Raw genomic sequence first — 16,247 nt, forward strand, 5'->3', positions numbered from 1 at the left:
CAACCATAGCCAAAAAACTCCAAAAACAGTACTTTGGGCTAATTGTTGAGATTCTCCTGAACAGTGTAACAAGATTAACCCTACATGTACAACATATATAAATTTGGTTGTTCAGAATTGTCTCAAAGTTGAGCTTGTGCTGCTTTCTTGAATTTAGCTGTTTTGACCAACTCTTCGACCGGTGTTTCACAGCAGCTTGCACAGAGCCTATAGAAATACGCTTTGTTTTGTAGCGTCGCTTTCTAAGAATACCATTTTGTTTTCCAATTCTGCAATCACTCCTGAGTTTCAAATGGTCTATCCCTTTTGTGCAAAACCGTATACTCGTATCATTCTTCCGCTTTCAGAAAATTGTGAAAAAATGCTGCTATCCCATTCAATTAATTTGCTCCACTAAAATTATAACAGCTTTGTTTCCCAAATTTGTTCAAAAAGCTATCGTCTTGCCCTATAGCCATGAAGACATGATTGTGTTTTTGTTTTGTTTCAGCCGATACTCTTGGTCTGACTGCTAAAGACGACTGTGAATGTGCAATAAGTGCTCTTGGTGGAATGACATGGTAAGTCTATCACAACATATATATTTGCAATACAATGGTGGCATCTATATTACATTACAGTCTGGGTATAACTTAACACAACTGCTCTATACAATAAACATTTCAGTTAATCCCCTCAAATGCTTGTATATTAGTATTTAGTGAAGAACGCTTAGTTTCTTTCACGATTTTCACCAATTTTTGTTGTGTCCAAAGGTAGAAGCAAGCTGATTTATACATATCCTTTATAACTTATGAGCAATGTAATTATGTTGAAAAATGTTATGTTAAATATGTTCTTTCAGGAAAAAACAGACAGAATTTGACATAGAATTAAATAATAACCACTTTCACTAACTGCCATTCTGAGTTATTCCAGTCTGGTTTTTAGTCCCCGTTCAGGCGCAGCCTGAAAAGGGGACTTTATAATTCAGGTTATGTCCATTTTTCCGTCTCCAACATTTTCTCAGAAATTCTACAGCAGATATCAGTGAAACTTGGCAGGTTGATGAACAAGTCTCTGCTGAGTATGCACGCAATTTTTTTTCCAGATCTGAAAATCCCAAGTGGGTCTTTTTCACGATTTTCATCAAAAATTACCTCTCCTGGCAACATTGACAGAACGTCTGCGTATGCTCAGAATAAATTAATTACTGTAAAATACTTTATTTTTGCTTGCAACATTTTTTTGCTATTTTCGCTGAAGGAATGTTTCAGTTAAAATAAAATCCAGCGAATATACCCTTTTCTTATATTTTACAGTCAACTTGTCAAAAATCAATGAAAATAAATTCAATACAAAACACCCAGAAAAAGTCTTTTCAGCGAATGATAATTCCAGCTGAAATAAAATATTTTACAGTAGATTAGATCTGTGAGTAACGCTGCTGTTATTACGGCACGTGATTTCTCCATTGCGTGCAATTTATTATAGTACTGTTTATACAAGTCATGTATTCTGTTCGACTCAGTGGTCTCATTCACTAGTTACTAGAAGAACTAGTAACTTTATTTGATATCAAGAACTTCAAGAAGGCGGCATAAGAGACGTGTTTGCAAAGGTAAGTTCTCCATTTTCAGCAAAATTGAATGTTTATTGGGGTACGATTGGTGTACATTCCGTGACGTACGGACGTGAATATTATGATGATTGCCAGCTTTATATTCTTGTGAAAAGCCAAAAAAGCAAACAATTGTCTCCAATCTACGAAACTAGTTCGTAAACTGTCAAATTATTGTACATGGGGACATAGCTTTCAACTAAATCGTTATCCGGTCTTTTGCTTGTGTCGTGATTTTTGAAATATCCACAATTCGGGGGGGGGGGGGTCCCTGTATCGATCAATTTATTTATTATATAATAGTAGGTTGCCTATGATTATATTCGTATTTTTTTATGTTGTGAGCATTAAACTGTTAGTTGTAATGAAGATTTTGCCGATCTCCTGCGATTCAACATGGCGGATGTACAGTGACAACACGTGTATGGACGGTCGGTCAAGTAGTCTGCAACCGACCATGAAATCGCCCGGTGTTTTTTCGGCAGTTTTCTTTTTAATATTTTGGATATTTCATTCACTTTTGACGCCTAAAAGAGTCTAATTTATATTTTACCGTAGTCATCGACACCTATTCAAGAGTATGATGTTTATTGTGACTAGCCTGAATGCGTAAGCTTCGTTTCGACAATGAGCTGTGTTATTTCTGTGAACAATGTTTAATTATTCTTTGAATGCTCAGGGTTTTTTTTAAACAACTAATTTTTGGATTAAAAAAAAATCATGACGTTTTCCCAGTCAAAATAGCATAAAGATCTTGCTACAACATCGGTGAATCTCTACAGTACCGCGTTGCGTTCACCACGAGGTCACTGAACCGTCATTAACATATTTAAATGAGCCACGTGTAAATGGAAACATGGCGGATATTGAATCGTATCGAGCATTTACATTCGACCGAAATCATTCGTTTACGATGAAACTAAGTTGAATATTACTTCAAATTCATAAAAATTCAACGAACTAATTTTTTGTGCGTTATTATAATCATTACTGAATAATAATCAACAATTGCAATACTTCGAAAACAAGTAAGTTATTCACTTGCGAAACACGGAATGACCAGATTGTGCTACCGTGATCATTTGCTACCGGTACTAACCACTAAAGCAATGTATTCGTGTTTGTATTTATTCAAAACTTCTTTTAGAACATACTTTACTTTTCGTTATCAACAAAATTATAAAAAAATAATGCATATTACATTATGTGATTTTTTTGGGGGGGGGGGGGATTCAATTCCAACATTTCGCTGTGCCTATAAACCAAAGGTCTTTCACTCTTCTCCGAGTGTGACACCTAAACCAGAGGTTTTATGGTGTATAAACTGGCACTAAATGAGAAGGCCGTTGAACCTTATTCAAATTTATAAATACATGTTATTATGTATTTCATTATGAAAACTGACTAAATTAAATGTGATCTTATTTTTAATTGTTTGAACAGAATGATTTATATCGGTAATGACGTTTTCATCCAATATTAATTGTGCAATTGTTAAAATGCGCCTACCTACACATTTATTGTTTTTGTTTCTGAAATAGACATTTGTAAAAAAAAAATTAAAAATCATGCTTGATTAAAATTCAAAAAAAAAAAAAGATGTAGCCCCTTTCTGTTATCTGTTTCCAACTTCTTCCAAAGTAAAACTGGCGAAGGCATGTCATTGCCATACAATCATCAATTGTGGGAAAACTTGTATGTTATTGAAAATCTTTATTTTGTTGTCTGTGAATTAATATAATATTTGAAATGGCGTAATGGTGCAAAATATTCTCAAACAATCAGTCTTCTGGTGGCACTACACTGCACATTTATGCACAGTCAGTATCAAAATGCGCGATCTCAGCTTACTAAGTGATGATTGTGGTTGAAATGGAAAACTGAATACAAAAATCCAGGAACATCTCAAACAAAATTCCGTCTGCTGTGAATGCATGTTTCGTTGCATCAAATAAATAACCCAATTTTATGAAAGAAGCTTGCGACCTTGTGCCATACAGGGTCAAGTGATTGAGCAATAACAAATGTGATTTTATGTATCAGGTCATTGAATGTATCCAAAAACATGGTACCATTGACATTTCAGGAGTGCTCGCTGAAGGTTTATCAAACTTGCGTATTGTCTTGTTCTTTTTCAATCCTGCATTTCAGTTACTAGAATTCATACTAAAAAAATAGTTTTTCTGTTTTTCTTCTAATAACCCGGCCACTCTCAAAAACAAATTTTTTTCCATGGTCGAAATGCAAGAAGAATACAAAACTACTGTGATTGCATAGCGATACCTGTAGGGCCATTGTCAATTAGTTTGCCTGATCAACACTGTAGTATATTACTCTTAGGTTCTGTAATATACCAGATCGTCGCTCTTACTGCTATAAATTAGAGGACTCAAATCAGAATTGAATCGTTACACGGAAGGAGACTTTATTTACCAAAACTCGCAACGAGGCTGTACCCAGCATGCAATACGCCTAGGCAAACCCAATACATTACATCCCTCCTTTTCTTGAATGAAAAACACATATGTACTATGTTTGGCTTAACGATATGTTTGAAACCAGTTCACATGTTTTGTTACATAAAGTACAGAAAATAACAGAAACATAACATCAACGTTCAAATAAATTTCAAAACAGTAAAATATTGTATCACAGTGTTCATCGAACTAAATATTGCTTTGCTATCAGTTCATGATGAAATCGGTAAACTTTGATGGTGTTTTCTTCAGCCTTTCTGATTTTCTGACGTCTGATTGTGGTAATGAAGATTGTGTGACTGAATCTGTTGTTTGTTCACCAGGTATAGAATCTAGTGACGGCTTGCTATCACAAGGAAACCTCAATATCTCTAATTGTGGCTCTGCTGGGGTATCACTCACCCTCTTCCCATTTCCACTGGGTTCATCTGATATATATTTTCTAACGTGTGTGGTATTTCTGGAATACTGAACACCACAGGGTGACTCAACAATAACACTATTGCCCGATTTACTGACAATTGTATGAGGTACTTTGTTGAATGGGGTTGAGAACTTGTTGACTTTCTCCTGTTTGAGTAGAACTTTATCCCCAACTTCAACATTTGAATATTGGGCATTTCGACGATCATCAGCATACAATTTGGCTCTGCCCTTCTGCTCAGCATCTTTATCGCGGACTTCCAAATCATTATGATCATCCATGTTGAAATCTGGCAATTTGCCTCTGATCTTACGATTAAACAAAAGTTCAGCAGGACTTCTGCCCGTGGTAGCATGGTTAATACCTCTGTATTTAGTTACATACCTCCGGAGTTCTTTTCTCCAGTTCAACCCTTCTGCTTGTGCAATGCAGATTCTCTTCATCAGTGATTTATTTTGGCGCTCAACTTCTCCATTTGCCTGGGCCCATCTTGCAGTTACTTTTTGATGCACAACTCCATTGTGTTCACAGTACTCTCGAAATTCATCGGACCTAAACTGTGGACCATTGTCTGATTTGATTGTTTTGGGAAGTCCATGTCGACTGAAGATCTCTTCCAGGCTGTCAATCAGTTTCTCTGTTACAGTCGAAGTCAAAATATCATATTCATAATAGCGGCTGTAGTAGTCTACTACGACTAATATAGAATGTCCACTTGGAAATGGCCCAAGCAAGTCAATCGCAATATCCTGCCATGGCCCATCAGGGAGCTGTGTAGGTCTCAGTGGTTCTGGCGGATCTGGACGTGCTACTAATTGACAATCATGACACACCCTACAATACTTCTCTGCTGCCTTGTCCATAGCAGGCCACCATACTTTACTTCTGAGATTTTGTTTTGTTCCAACAACTCCCAGATGTCCCTCATGGGCTAAAGCTAATGTTCGAGGTCTTAAAGTGTTTGGCATCACAATACGAGTGCCCCTGAGTACAAGCTTTCCAATTATACACAGTTCACCAGCTATCGGTGCAAATTGTTTACATTTCTCAAACCTCCCAGTTTGAATCGCCTCCCTCAACTCTGTCAGCTCGTCATCAGTGGAGGATGCCTCTTCCACTTCTTGTGTGGTCAGTGCTTTGGGTGTCGCGTTAACGACTACAAATCGTACGTACTCTTCAGCACCATGTTGATGTGCATTACTGTTTTCATCGCTATCCAGTAGCCGTGATAAAGGGTCAGCTATGTTCTTGTGTCCCGGAATATAAACTACTCTGAAATCATAAGGTTGCAAACGAAGCATCCATCTTTCTATTCGAGCACATGGCTTAGATCTGGGACCATATATCGTTTCTAATGGACGGTGATCAGTTACAAGGTCAAAGTTCATGCCATATATGTATGCATGGAATCTTTCACATGCCCATACCAATCCCAATGCTTCTCGTTCAGTCTGGGAATATCTGCGTTCACAATCTGTCAAGCTACGGCTAGCATAGCACACTGGTACCAGTTCACCTGCTTGTTCTTGCACCAGTACCGCTCCCAACCCAACTGGGCTAGCATCCGCTATCACCTTTGTTGGTGCATCCTTAGCAAAATAAGCAAGTGTGCATGCCCTGGCTAGACTTTCTTTCAAAGCACGAAATGCAGATTTCTGTTCAGTACCAAATTTAAATGGTGTGTCTTTTCTGGTAAGTTTTCTTAAAGGTTCACCTAGTGTTGCAAACTGCGGTATGAAACGGGAACTATACGTGACCAATCCCATAAAGCTACGTAGTTCTGCAATGTTCTCTGGCTCTCTTGCATTCATAACAGCTTTAACTCTATCCTCTGTAGGACCTATGCCCTTTTCTGAAAGTAGCATGCCCATGAATACTAACTTATCCATGTTATAATGACATTTGTCAGGATTCAACGTAAGCCCACATTCATGTAATCGCTTCACAGTATCACGTAATTGCTTGTCATGGCTTTCTTGGTCCGCAGCGTATATTATTATATCATCAGATATGTTCTGCACACCGTCAATACCAGCTAGTGCAGTTGCTATTTCATGTTGATACTGCTCACTGGCTGATGACACGCCAAATAACAATCGCTTATATCTAAACAGTCCTGCATGTGTAGCAAACGTAGTGATTTCACGAGATTCTGGAGTCAACTCCAACTGATGATAACCCCATTTCAAATCTAATTTAGAAAATATCTTCGAACCATTCATATTTTGTAGGAGCTCATCCACCGTTGGAATCGGGTGTCGGCCTCGGATAATAGCCTCATTTGCAATCCGCATATCTAAACACAAGCGAATATCACCACTACCTGGCTTTGGAACTATGACTACTGGATTTAACCACGGTGTTGGCCCATTCACTGGCTCAATAATATCCAATTCAAGCAGTTCTTTCAATTTGGCCTCTACCTTATCTCTCATATTAAATGCAGTTCGCCGAAATGGCTGTGCCACTGGTTTAACAGAAGTATCTATGTGCAATGTTACTTGTTTTGTTTTGAGCTTTCCAACCCCAATGTATACATCAGGGTACTGGTGTTTTAATTCAGCGACCACATCTGTTACCACTGCTACATCAATGCCTATCTTTAAGACACCCAGTTTCATAGCTGTCTGTCTTCCAAGCAATGGTATGCCCTTTCCTCTTATGACTAGAAACTCAGCTTGGACACTTGAATCTCCTACACTGGTATTACATGTGAAACTACCCTTCACAGATAGTGAACTACTAGACCCATATGTGTACAGTTTCTTTCCTTGGGGGGCAGCATAAGACTTACACTTTATATTGCTTGATTTCAATGTCTCCCATGTCGCTTCATCAATAATATTGCTGGTGGCACCAGAATCTACCATCATTTTTAAACTAACACCACCAACACAAATTACAAGCATATTTGATCTATCACTGCCTAATATAGTAAACGCATATTCATTTGAGGGGTCATTTTGTACCTCCTCAATTTGATTTACATGTGGTTTATCTCTTTTCGATTTACACACCCTGGCAAAGTGATCCCTCCCTTTGCATTTTCGGCATGTTTGACCTTTTGCAGGGCAATTTGCATCCCTTCCATAGTGTCCAACTTTCCCACACCTGTAGCAAGATCTGTCCGAATTATCCTTGAATTTGCTGTGGCCTTTATCCCTTTTTCCACATGTTGACTTTTTCCATGGTTTTTCCATAACCCTGTTCACGGTTACTTCTCCTCCTCTGGCTGTGCTGAGCGCTGTCATCTGAGCTTCAACTTTCTCACATTGATCTGCTATTACGAGTGTGCGTGCTAAGTTTAACCCCTGACCTTCCTCCAACAGTTTTCGGCGTACATAATCAGAAGTGCATTTATTCAGTACAGCGTCTCTGATTTGATTATCGTTGTCAGCAGCAAAATTACAATCTCGGGCTGCTTTCCGCAAACGAGTAACGAATTGTTGTACCGTCTCACCTTGTTTCTGTGCAATCTGGTGGAAAGTCTGTCTGGCGAACGCTGGGTTTACTTGGGGTACAAAATAGGTATTTAGCGCAGTGACGGCGGCATCATAATCAGTTACTTCCCCTGTTAACGGTAATGTAGAAAATATGTCCTGTACATCAGGTCCTGCCGAATGTAACAGTAATGCCCGTCGCCTCTGTTTTACAGCGTTTTCTGTGTCCTCATTCACAATTAGCCCTTTCCCATCTGCGTACAGTTGAAATGACGTCAACCATCTTGACCAGCGAGGCCCCAACGTAGAAGGTTCGGCGTAGCATTCAAAATTCGGTATAGCGTTTTTCTCCATATTTACCTCACTATTTTCGTCTTTGTGGAGTATCCTCGTCGCCAGTGTAGTATATTACTCTTAGGTTCTGTAATATACCAGATCGTCGCTCTTACTGCTATAAATTAGAGGACTCAAATCAGAATTGAATCGTTACACGGAAGGAGACTTTATTTACCAAAACTCGCAACGAGGCTGTACCCAGCATGCAATACGCCTAGGCAAACCCAATACATTACAAACACAGCGTTATACATAGGGCTGATATTGAATCACGGAGAGTAAAATCTTGTGATACTAATCTCTAGAACCACTCAGATTGGTACACATGTCTTATGAACCCACATGTGTATATCTTGGACAATACTCATTTTAAACTTTTTTTTTTTTACAGTGGTGCTGTGAACTGCTTCAATTTCGCAAGGCAATTTTTTCTGGGTTCCTACAACATGGAGTGTCAGGGACTTTATTGAAATGTTGTACACAAATTTCACAAAATCCTGAATATATCTAGAAGTGAAAATTAAATGGTTTACAGTATTTTATACCCATTAATAATGATTGAAATGCTATAATATCACTGCACTAAAAAGACTTCGAACAGTTATTGTTACTTCTCCATTGAAGGTTATGAGCAGACCAACCTTTACTGGCTTCGTTAATTATTACATGTACTTGCTCTGAAAACATAGCTTTTACAATTGTTTAAATTAACAGATGTTGTTCTATGTACAATGAATACATTTTAAATAATAAACCTTACTGTGTTAACAAATTGTATTTGACAACATGAGAATGATTCTGATGCCCAGTGGTGATGTTGAAACAAACCCACGTCCTGGTAATATACTAAGACCTGATTAACAAAGAAGTCATGTACATCAAGGTTCACTCAGATTTATGAATGCAGTTTCTTCAGCAAGTATACATGTTTGACAAATAGTTTTGTTGCACTTGTGTACTCTGAGATTCTGAACATGGGTCAGTGGAAGTTTTTAGTTGTCAGTACAAAACTAGATTATGGGAAATCACTTGATGAGTTGTACCCACAAAGAGTACATATTTATTCACCTGTTTGCAGATGTTCCTTGTACTACCTGTATTTTATAATCAAATAACGGGGACTGTGACATTTCATGTCTTGTCTTTACCTAATTATCATTGTGATTTTGAGCATTATTAGTCCCCGTTCAGTCGAAGTCCGAAAACAGGGACTTATAATTTGGTCTCCGTGCGTCTATGTGTCCCTCCGGAGTCATATCTCAGAATCCTGTGGACTGATTCCGTTTATTCTTTGCATGTGCCTAGTACCTTATGGTGGGACATATGCACATGCAGTGGTTTAGCGATTCGATTCAAAATGGCCGACTGGCAGCCATCTTGTTTTTTGAAAATGTTCTGTTTTGGTCATGCTTGTCAGTTGTCATTCAAACTTGGTACATAAATTATACATGTTAGGATACATGTCCATGACGATTTATTTCGCAATTGGATCAAAGATGGTCAACTGGCAGGCATCTTTTTTTTTTTTTTTTTGATGTGGTATCTTGGACGTGCTCTGTCAGTTTTCATTCAAATTTGGCACATACATGTACTTTATACATGTTAGGATGCATGTCCATGACAATTTGTTTCAAAATCTGGTCAAGGATGGCCGATTGACAGCCATCTGACTTTTTGGCCTTACTACTATATTTCCACAATTTATGTACTATTTTCATTCGTATTTGGCACATACATCATACATATCAGTGCGTTTCATAATCAGATCAAAGATGACCGAATAATGGCTGTTTTTATTTTTGGCCATATTACTACTACACGTGTTTTGATGTAAATAAACAATCTGTTGTATACGCCACTTGGAACTCAAGTTTCAAGGACACGCTCACAACAACTCCTCTGCTTTAATATGACAAGCACAAAGAGAACTTTCAAAAATTTAACAGGGACTGTGTCATTTTCAATGACTTGTTTTGTTTAAATATAACGGTAACCACATTTAAGAAGACTAAATCTTACAGAGATATTGTTGTTATTTAATGTACAATGTCCTTATATAACATATATGCTATGCTCGCTGTCTACATTGCAGTGATGGTCAGTACAAATTGATACTTATGACACAGGAAATGTTTAAAGCACGGTGCTCGTCTCAGAACGTGTTCGAATTTCATGTAAATAAACAATGTATTTTACACGCATTGTATACGCCGTTATGAGTCCCATATCAAACAGAACGCATCACGACAACTGCCGCGCTTTAGTTAAAAATAAAAATCAGAGAAAAAGTTAAAATTTTTGTCTCTTTTTTACTTAGGTATTTAAAGAAATGTTTCCTAGAGGAGGAATTATTGTCAATGAGGAATTTTGAGGTGTATAAACCTTTAGATGATGTCAAAGCAGTTTTTGACTCAAAGAAGTCAGCCATTGCTTTTACTACAGGAAGAAATCGTATGGTAATTATCCTTTTTGGTAGGAATATGAAAGGCCATCAGGACATTTTCATACAACATCAAGACATTTATATTTGACATTTCTGTGCAGTTTAGGGCATACAATTGTAAAAACAAAATTGTTTTAATGTTATAAAAAGGCAATACTACCAAATAAATGTGAGCTGAAACTCAACAACCGCATATTATAAATATACCATCTCATGGTTTTTACTTTTGATGGAATTATTTGATGTATTTATATATGTAGTTAACGTAAAAATAAAATATAATATGTACCACCTTGTTCCATATGTATGAAAATTTTTAATTAAAGTTTTATAAAACAGATGAACACTTTTTTTTTTTATTTTGTAGGTATTGGATGGTGTGACCCTGGCTAACTTAGACGTATTAGAGAACCAAACTACAGGGACAACAGAGGGAACTTTGTTAGAAAGGTTGGATCATTGCTGTACACCTTTTGGTAAAAGGCTTTTCAAAGAGTGGTTATGTGCACCCTTATGTAATCCAGTATCCATCAATGACAGGCAAGTTATCGATAGAACCTGGTTGGTTAATATAGTTAATGTTTTTATCACTATTAGTAACACTAGGACTGCCAAAATTAGCTTGCTGTGCTGATTCTTTGATTGCAATATCAAAATAGTTCCCTCCCCCTTGATGCTATAGGTCTTGTACTACAAATAAACTATTTATAGATGATGAAGTAAAAACTTGAAAAACAGCTGTTTTACACAACAAATAAGTACTCAAATTTTTACTGAATCAAAGAAGGGATCTGTCTTTGTTTGATTTTATTTTTAAAATCAAACAGTAAACAGATTCATCACAGTTTTGAAAGTCACAAAAATTCCCTGCAAGTAATGTATTATGCAATACTTTTCTTTTGACAGACTAGATGCAAGTAATGTATTATGTAATACTTTTCTTTTGACAGACTAGATGCAAGTAATGTATTATGCAATACTTTTCTTTTGACAGACTAGATGCAAGTAATGTATTATGCAATACTTTTCTTTTGACAGACTAGATGCAAGTAATGTATTATGCAATACTTTTCTTTTGACAGACTAGATGCAAGTAATGTATTATGCAATACTTTTCTTTTGACAGACTAGATGCAAGTAATGTATTATGTAATACTTTTCTTTTGACAGACTAGATGCAAGTAATGTATTATGTAATACTTTTCTTTTGACAGACTAGATGCAAGTAATGTATTATGTAATACTTTTCTTTTGACAGACTAGATGCAAGTAATGTATTATGTAATACTTTTCTTTTGACAGACTAGATGCAAGTAATGTATTATGTAATACTTTTCTTTTGACAGACTAGATGCAAGTAATGTATTATGCAATACTTTTCTTTTGACAGACTAGATGCAAGTAATGTATTATGCAATACTTTTCTTTTGACAGACTAGATGCAAGTAATGTATTATGCAATACTTTTCTTTTGACAGACTAGATGCAAGTAATGTATTATGCAATACTTTTCTTTTGACAGACTAGATGCAAGTAATGTATTATGCAATACTTTTCTTTTGACAGACTAGATGCAATTGATGATCTCAAAAGCATTCCAGAAGTGGTTACCGAGGTAACAGAATTGCTACGGAAACTGCCTGATCTAGAAAGGTTACTGAGCAAGTAGGTATATTATTCAAAAAAATAGTTGAGTGGTATTCACACTACTCAAAATAAGATCTGTTAAATTAGCCAACCTGTCGGTTGCATAATTAGGTCAAACCTTTAATGTGGCATGTCAAACAACATATCTGTTATAGTTTGTTAGACTGAAAAAAAAATCTTATTGTTCTTCTGTCAAATAAAATATATGTTTATGCATAATTCCATAGCACAAAATTTTGAAACAGGTGGATCATTGCTGTTGCACTCAAACCTACTCAATTTTTAAGAATGTACCAGTAAACAAACTCGGTCTGTCTAATGCTGGAGACCTTTGTTATTAGTTATTCCTATATTTTACTTTGATTAATTCAGTCTAGGAATGTAACACTATTTAGACTCGATTCTCTTTGTCTTGATAAATCTTAGTTCTAACAGGAGTGAATATTTACATGGCACAAATTGTTTTTAACAGAATTCATACCCTGGGTTCAGCAAAGAGAAGCAGGACACATCCGGATAGCAGGGCAATATTCTTTGAAGATGTAACTTACAGGTTTGTTCTACACTCGTTATGAATGAATCACCTCATATTTTTAGTTAAGTAATGCATTATCGCTGCCATGACAACAATCCCTGTGACAAACATGAGGTTCATTCCTTCTGTGAGAACTGATCGTACATCTTTTTTTACAATCTCAAACTTAAGTGTACCAATGGCGTAGGGCATATGCTGTATATTTTGTACTATCTACATTTTTGATATCACGTATCTACATTTTTGATATCACCTATCTACATTTTTGATATCACGTATCTACATTTTTGATATCACCTATCTACATTTTTGATATCACGTATCTACATTTTTGATATCACCTATCTACATTTTTGATATCACCTATCTACATTTTTGATATCACCTATCTACATTTTTGATATCACCTATCTACATTTTTGATATCACCTATCTACATTTTTGATATCACCTATCTACATTTTTGATATCACCTATCTACATTTTTGATATTACCTATCTACATTTTTGATATCACGTATCTACATTTTTGATATCACCTATCTACATTTTTGATATCACGTATCTACATTTTTGATATCACGTATCTACATTTTTGATATCACCTATCTACATTTTTGATATCACCTATCTACATTTTTGATATCACCTATCTACATTTTTGATATCACCTATCTACATTTTTGATATCACGTATCTACATTTTTGATATCACGTATCTACATTTTTGATATCACGTATCTACATTTTTGATATCACGTATCTACATTTTTGATATCACCTATCTACATTTTTGATATCACCTATCTACATTTTTGATATCACCTATCTACATTTTTGATATCACCTATCTACATTTTTGATATCACGTATCTACATTTTTGATATCACCTATCTACATTTTTGATATCACCTATCTACATTTTTGATATCACCTATCTACATTTTTGATATCACGTATCTACATTTTTGATATCACCTATCTACATTTTTGATATCACCTATCTACATTTTTGATATCACCTATCTACATTTTTGATATCACCTATCTACATTTTTGATATCACCTATCTACTTTAAATCGTATACAAAATGATTTTGTATAGTCTGCTCTTATCCACATATGTTGATAATAATTGATAAACCTTTTTGTCAAAATCTAAAAGAAATATCGTCCAAAATTTAATGAATAATTTACAAAATGTCAAAATTATTTGCATTGATATTTTTGAAAAATATCTGGCACTCGAAGGCTCTAATATAACAAATTATTATTTTCAATATTTCAGTAAAAGGAAAATAGAAGATTTTCTTGCAGCTCTTAATGGATTTAAAACTGCCTGTAAAATTATAAAATTATTCAAAGGACGAACAGATGAATTCAAGTAAGTATATCTCATATTTGGTTTACTGCATTTAATCTAAAAAAAAAATAAGTAAATGACATAGTCATTATGCAGTGTTATGTTTGTTACAGAGCCTGAAACCGATGGTTTGAATTTGATCACCTTCCTTATGTGAATGTAAATATTTTAACTTTTGCACCCCAGATGTCAACTTTGTATCCTTCCACAAAGTAGCCCTCTGTACTATCCACTACCTTATTTGCTCAATAGAAGTGCATATAAGCCAACAATTACATTAGCCGTATAATGAATCATTAAAATATCATTTATTTTGACAATAGAAAAATCACCATAATTTACATATTAAGCATGTACGCAACTAATAGAGCAAACAAAAGAGTCGTTCTCTTTTAAACAAAGTCTAAAAATAATGACTTTAATGGATATCACTCAAACTTGTATATATATGAACCCTAATGTGTGTGTTATTGCATGCATGACACGTTGCCATAGATACAAATCTTTATTCAGTGTCAAACTCTGGATTAATAAAAATGTGGCATAGTAGATAAGGTAAATTTTTAAATCTTTGTGTTAAATGAATTGAATGATAACCACAAAATAATGCTTTATTATTTTTCTTTTAGATCAAAACTTCTCAAAAAGACCACTACCACAGCAAAACGAGACAGTAATGACTGTGGTCAATTTCCTGATATCCAAGAAGAGCTTTCTTTCTTTGATGTGAGTATAAGTAGTTAGAAAAGTGACTCTAATTATTAAAATTATAAGTTGATATACTACACAGTAAAACTACACTCAGTCTAGTATATACTGGGATACATTGGGTCACTCTAGGATACATTGGGTCACTCTAGGATACACTAGTATATACTGGGATACATTGGGTCACTCTAGGATACATTGGGTCACTCTAGGATACACTAGTATATACTGGGATACATTGGGTCACTCTAGGATACATTGGGTCACTCTAGGATACACTAGTATATACTGGGATACATTGGGTCACTCTAGGGTACACTAGTATATACTGGGATACATTGGGTCACTCTAGGATACATTGGTCACTCTAGGATACATTGGGTCACTCTAGGATACATTGGGTCACTCTAGGATACATTGGGTTACTCTAGGATACACTAGTATATACTGGGATACATTGGGTCACTCTAGGATACATTGGGTCACTCTAGGATACATTGGGTCACTCTAGGATACATTGGGTCACTCTAGGATACATTGGGTTACTCTAGGATACACTAGTATATACTGGGATACATTGGGTCACTCTAGGATACATTGGGTCACTCTAGGATACATTGGGTCACTCTAGGATACACTAGTATATACTGGGATACATTGGGTCACTCTAGGATACATTGGGTCACTCTAGGATACATTGGGTCACTCTAGGATACATTGGGTTACTCTAGGATACACTAGTATATACTGGGATACATTGGGTCACTCTAGGATACATTGGTCACTCTAGGATACATTGGTCACTCTAGGATACATTGGTCACTCTAGGATACATTGGGTCACTCTAGGATACATTGGGTCACTCTAGGATACATTGGGTCACTCTAGGATAGTATATACTGGGATACATTGGGTCACTCTAGGGTACACTAGTATATACTGGGATACATTGGGTCACTCTAGGATACATTGGGTCACTCTAGGATACATTGGATCACTCTAGGATACACTAGTATATACTGGGATACATTGGGTCACTCTAGGATACATTGGGTCACTCTAGGATACATTGGGTCACTCTAGGATACATTGGGTCACTCTAGGATACATTGGGTCACTCTAGGATACACTAGTATATACTGGGATACATTGGGTCACTCTAGGGTACATTGGGTCACTCTAGGATACATTGGGTCACTCTAGGATACATTGGGTTACTCTAGGATACACTAGTATATACTGGGATACACTGGGTCACTCTAGGATACATTGG

At 36.0% G+C, this 16,247-nt stretch overlaps 1 protein-coding gene across 1 annotated transcript in view; it reads left to right on the forward strand.

Annotated features, from left to right (window-relative positions):
- LOC102805174 (DNA mismatch repair protein Msh6-like) overlaps nucleotides 1-16,247 on the forward strand; it is a 62,170-nt gene that overhangs the window by 30,552 nt on the left and 15,371 nt on the right. The window contains exons 16-22 of the mRNA XM_085507599.1: nucleotides 491-560; nucleotides 10,595-10,733; nucleotides 11,088-11,260; nucleotides 12,287-12,385; nucleotides 12,840-12,920; nucleotides 14,192-14,287; nucleotides 14,896-14,992. Coding sequence (XP_085363725.1) covers nucleotides 491-560; nucleotides 10,595-10,733; nucleotides 11,088-11,260; nucleotides 12,287-12,385; nucleotides 12,840-12,920; nucleotides 14,192-14,287; nucleotides 14,896-14,992 — 755 coding nt within the window. The remainder of the gene's footprint in view (nucleotides 1-490; nucleotides 561-10,594; nucleotides 10,734-11,087; nucleotides 11,261-12,286; nucleotides 12,386-12,839; nucleotides 12,921-14,191; nucleotides 14,288-14,895; nucleotides 14,993-16,247) is intronic.

The sequence above is a fragment of the Saccoglossus kowalevskii genome, chromosome 14 (assembly GCF_978046115.1).
Source record: "Saccoglossus kowalevskii chromosome 14, keSacKowa6.1, whole genome shotgun sequence".
NCBI lineage: Eukaryota > Metazoa > Hemichordata > Enteropneusta > Harrimaniidae > Saccoglossus > Saccoglossus kowalevskii.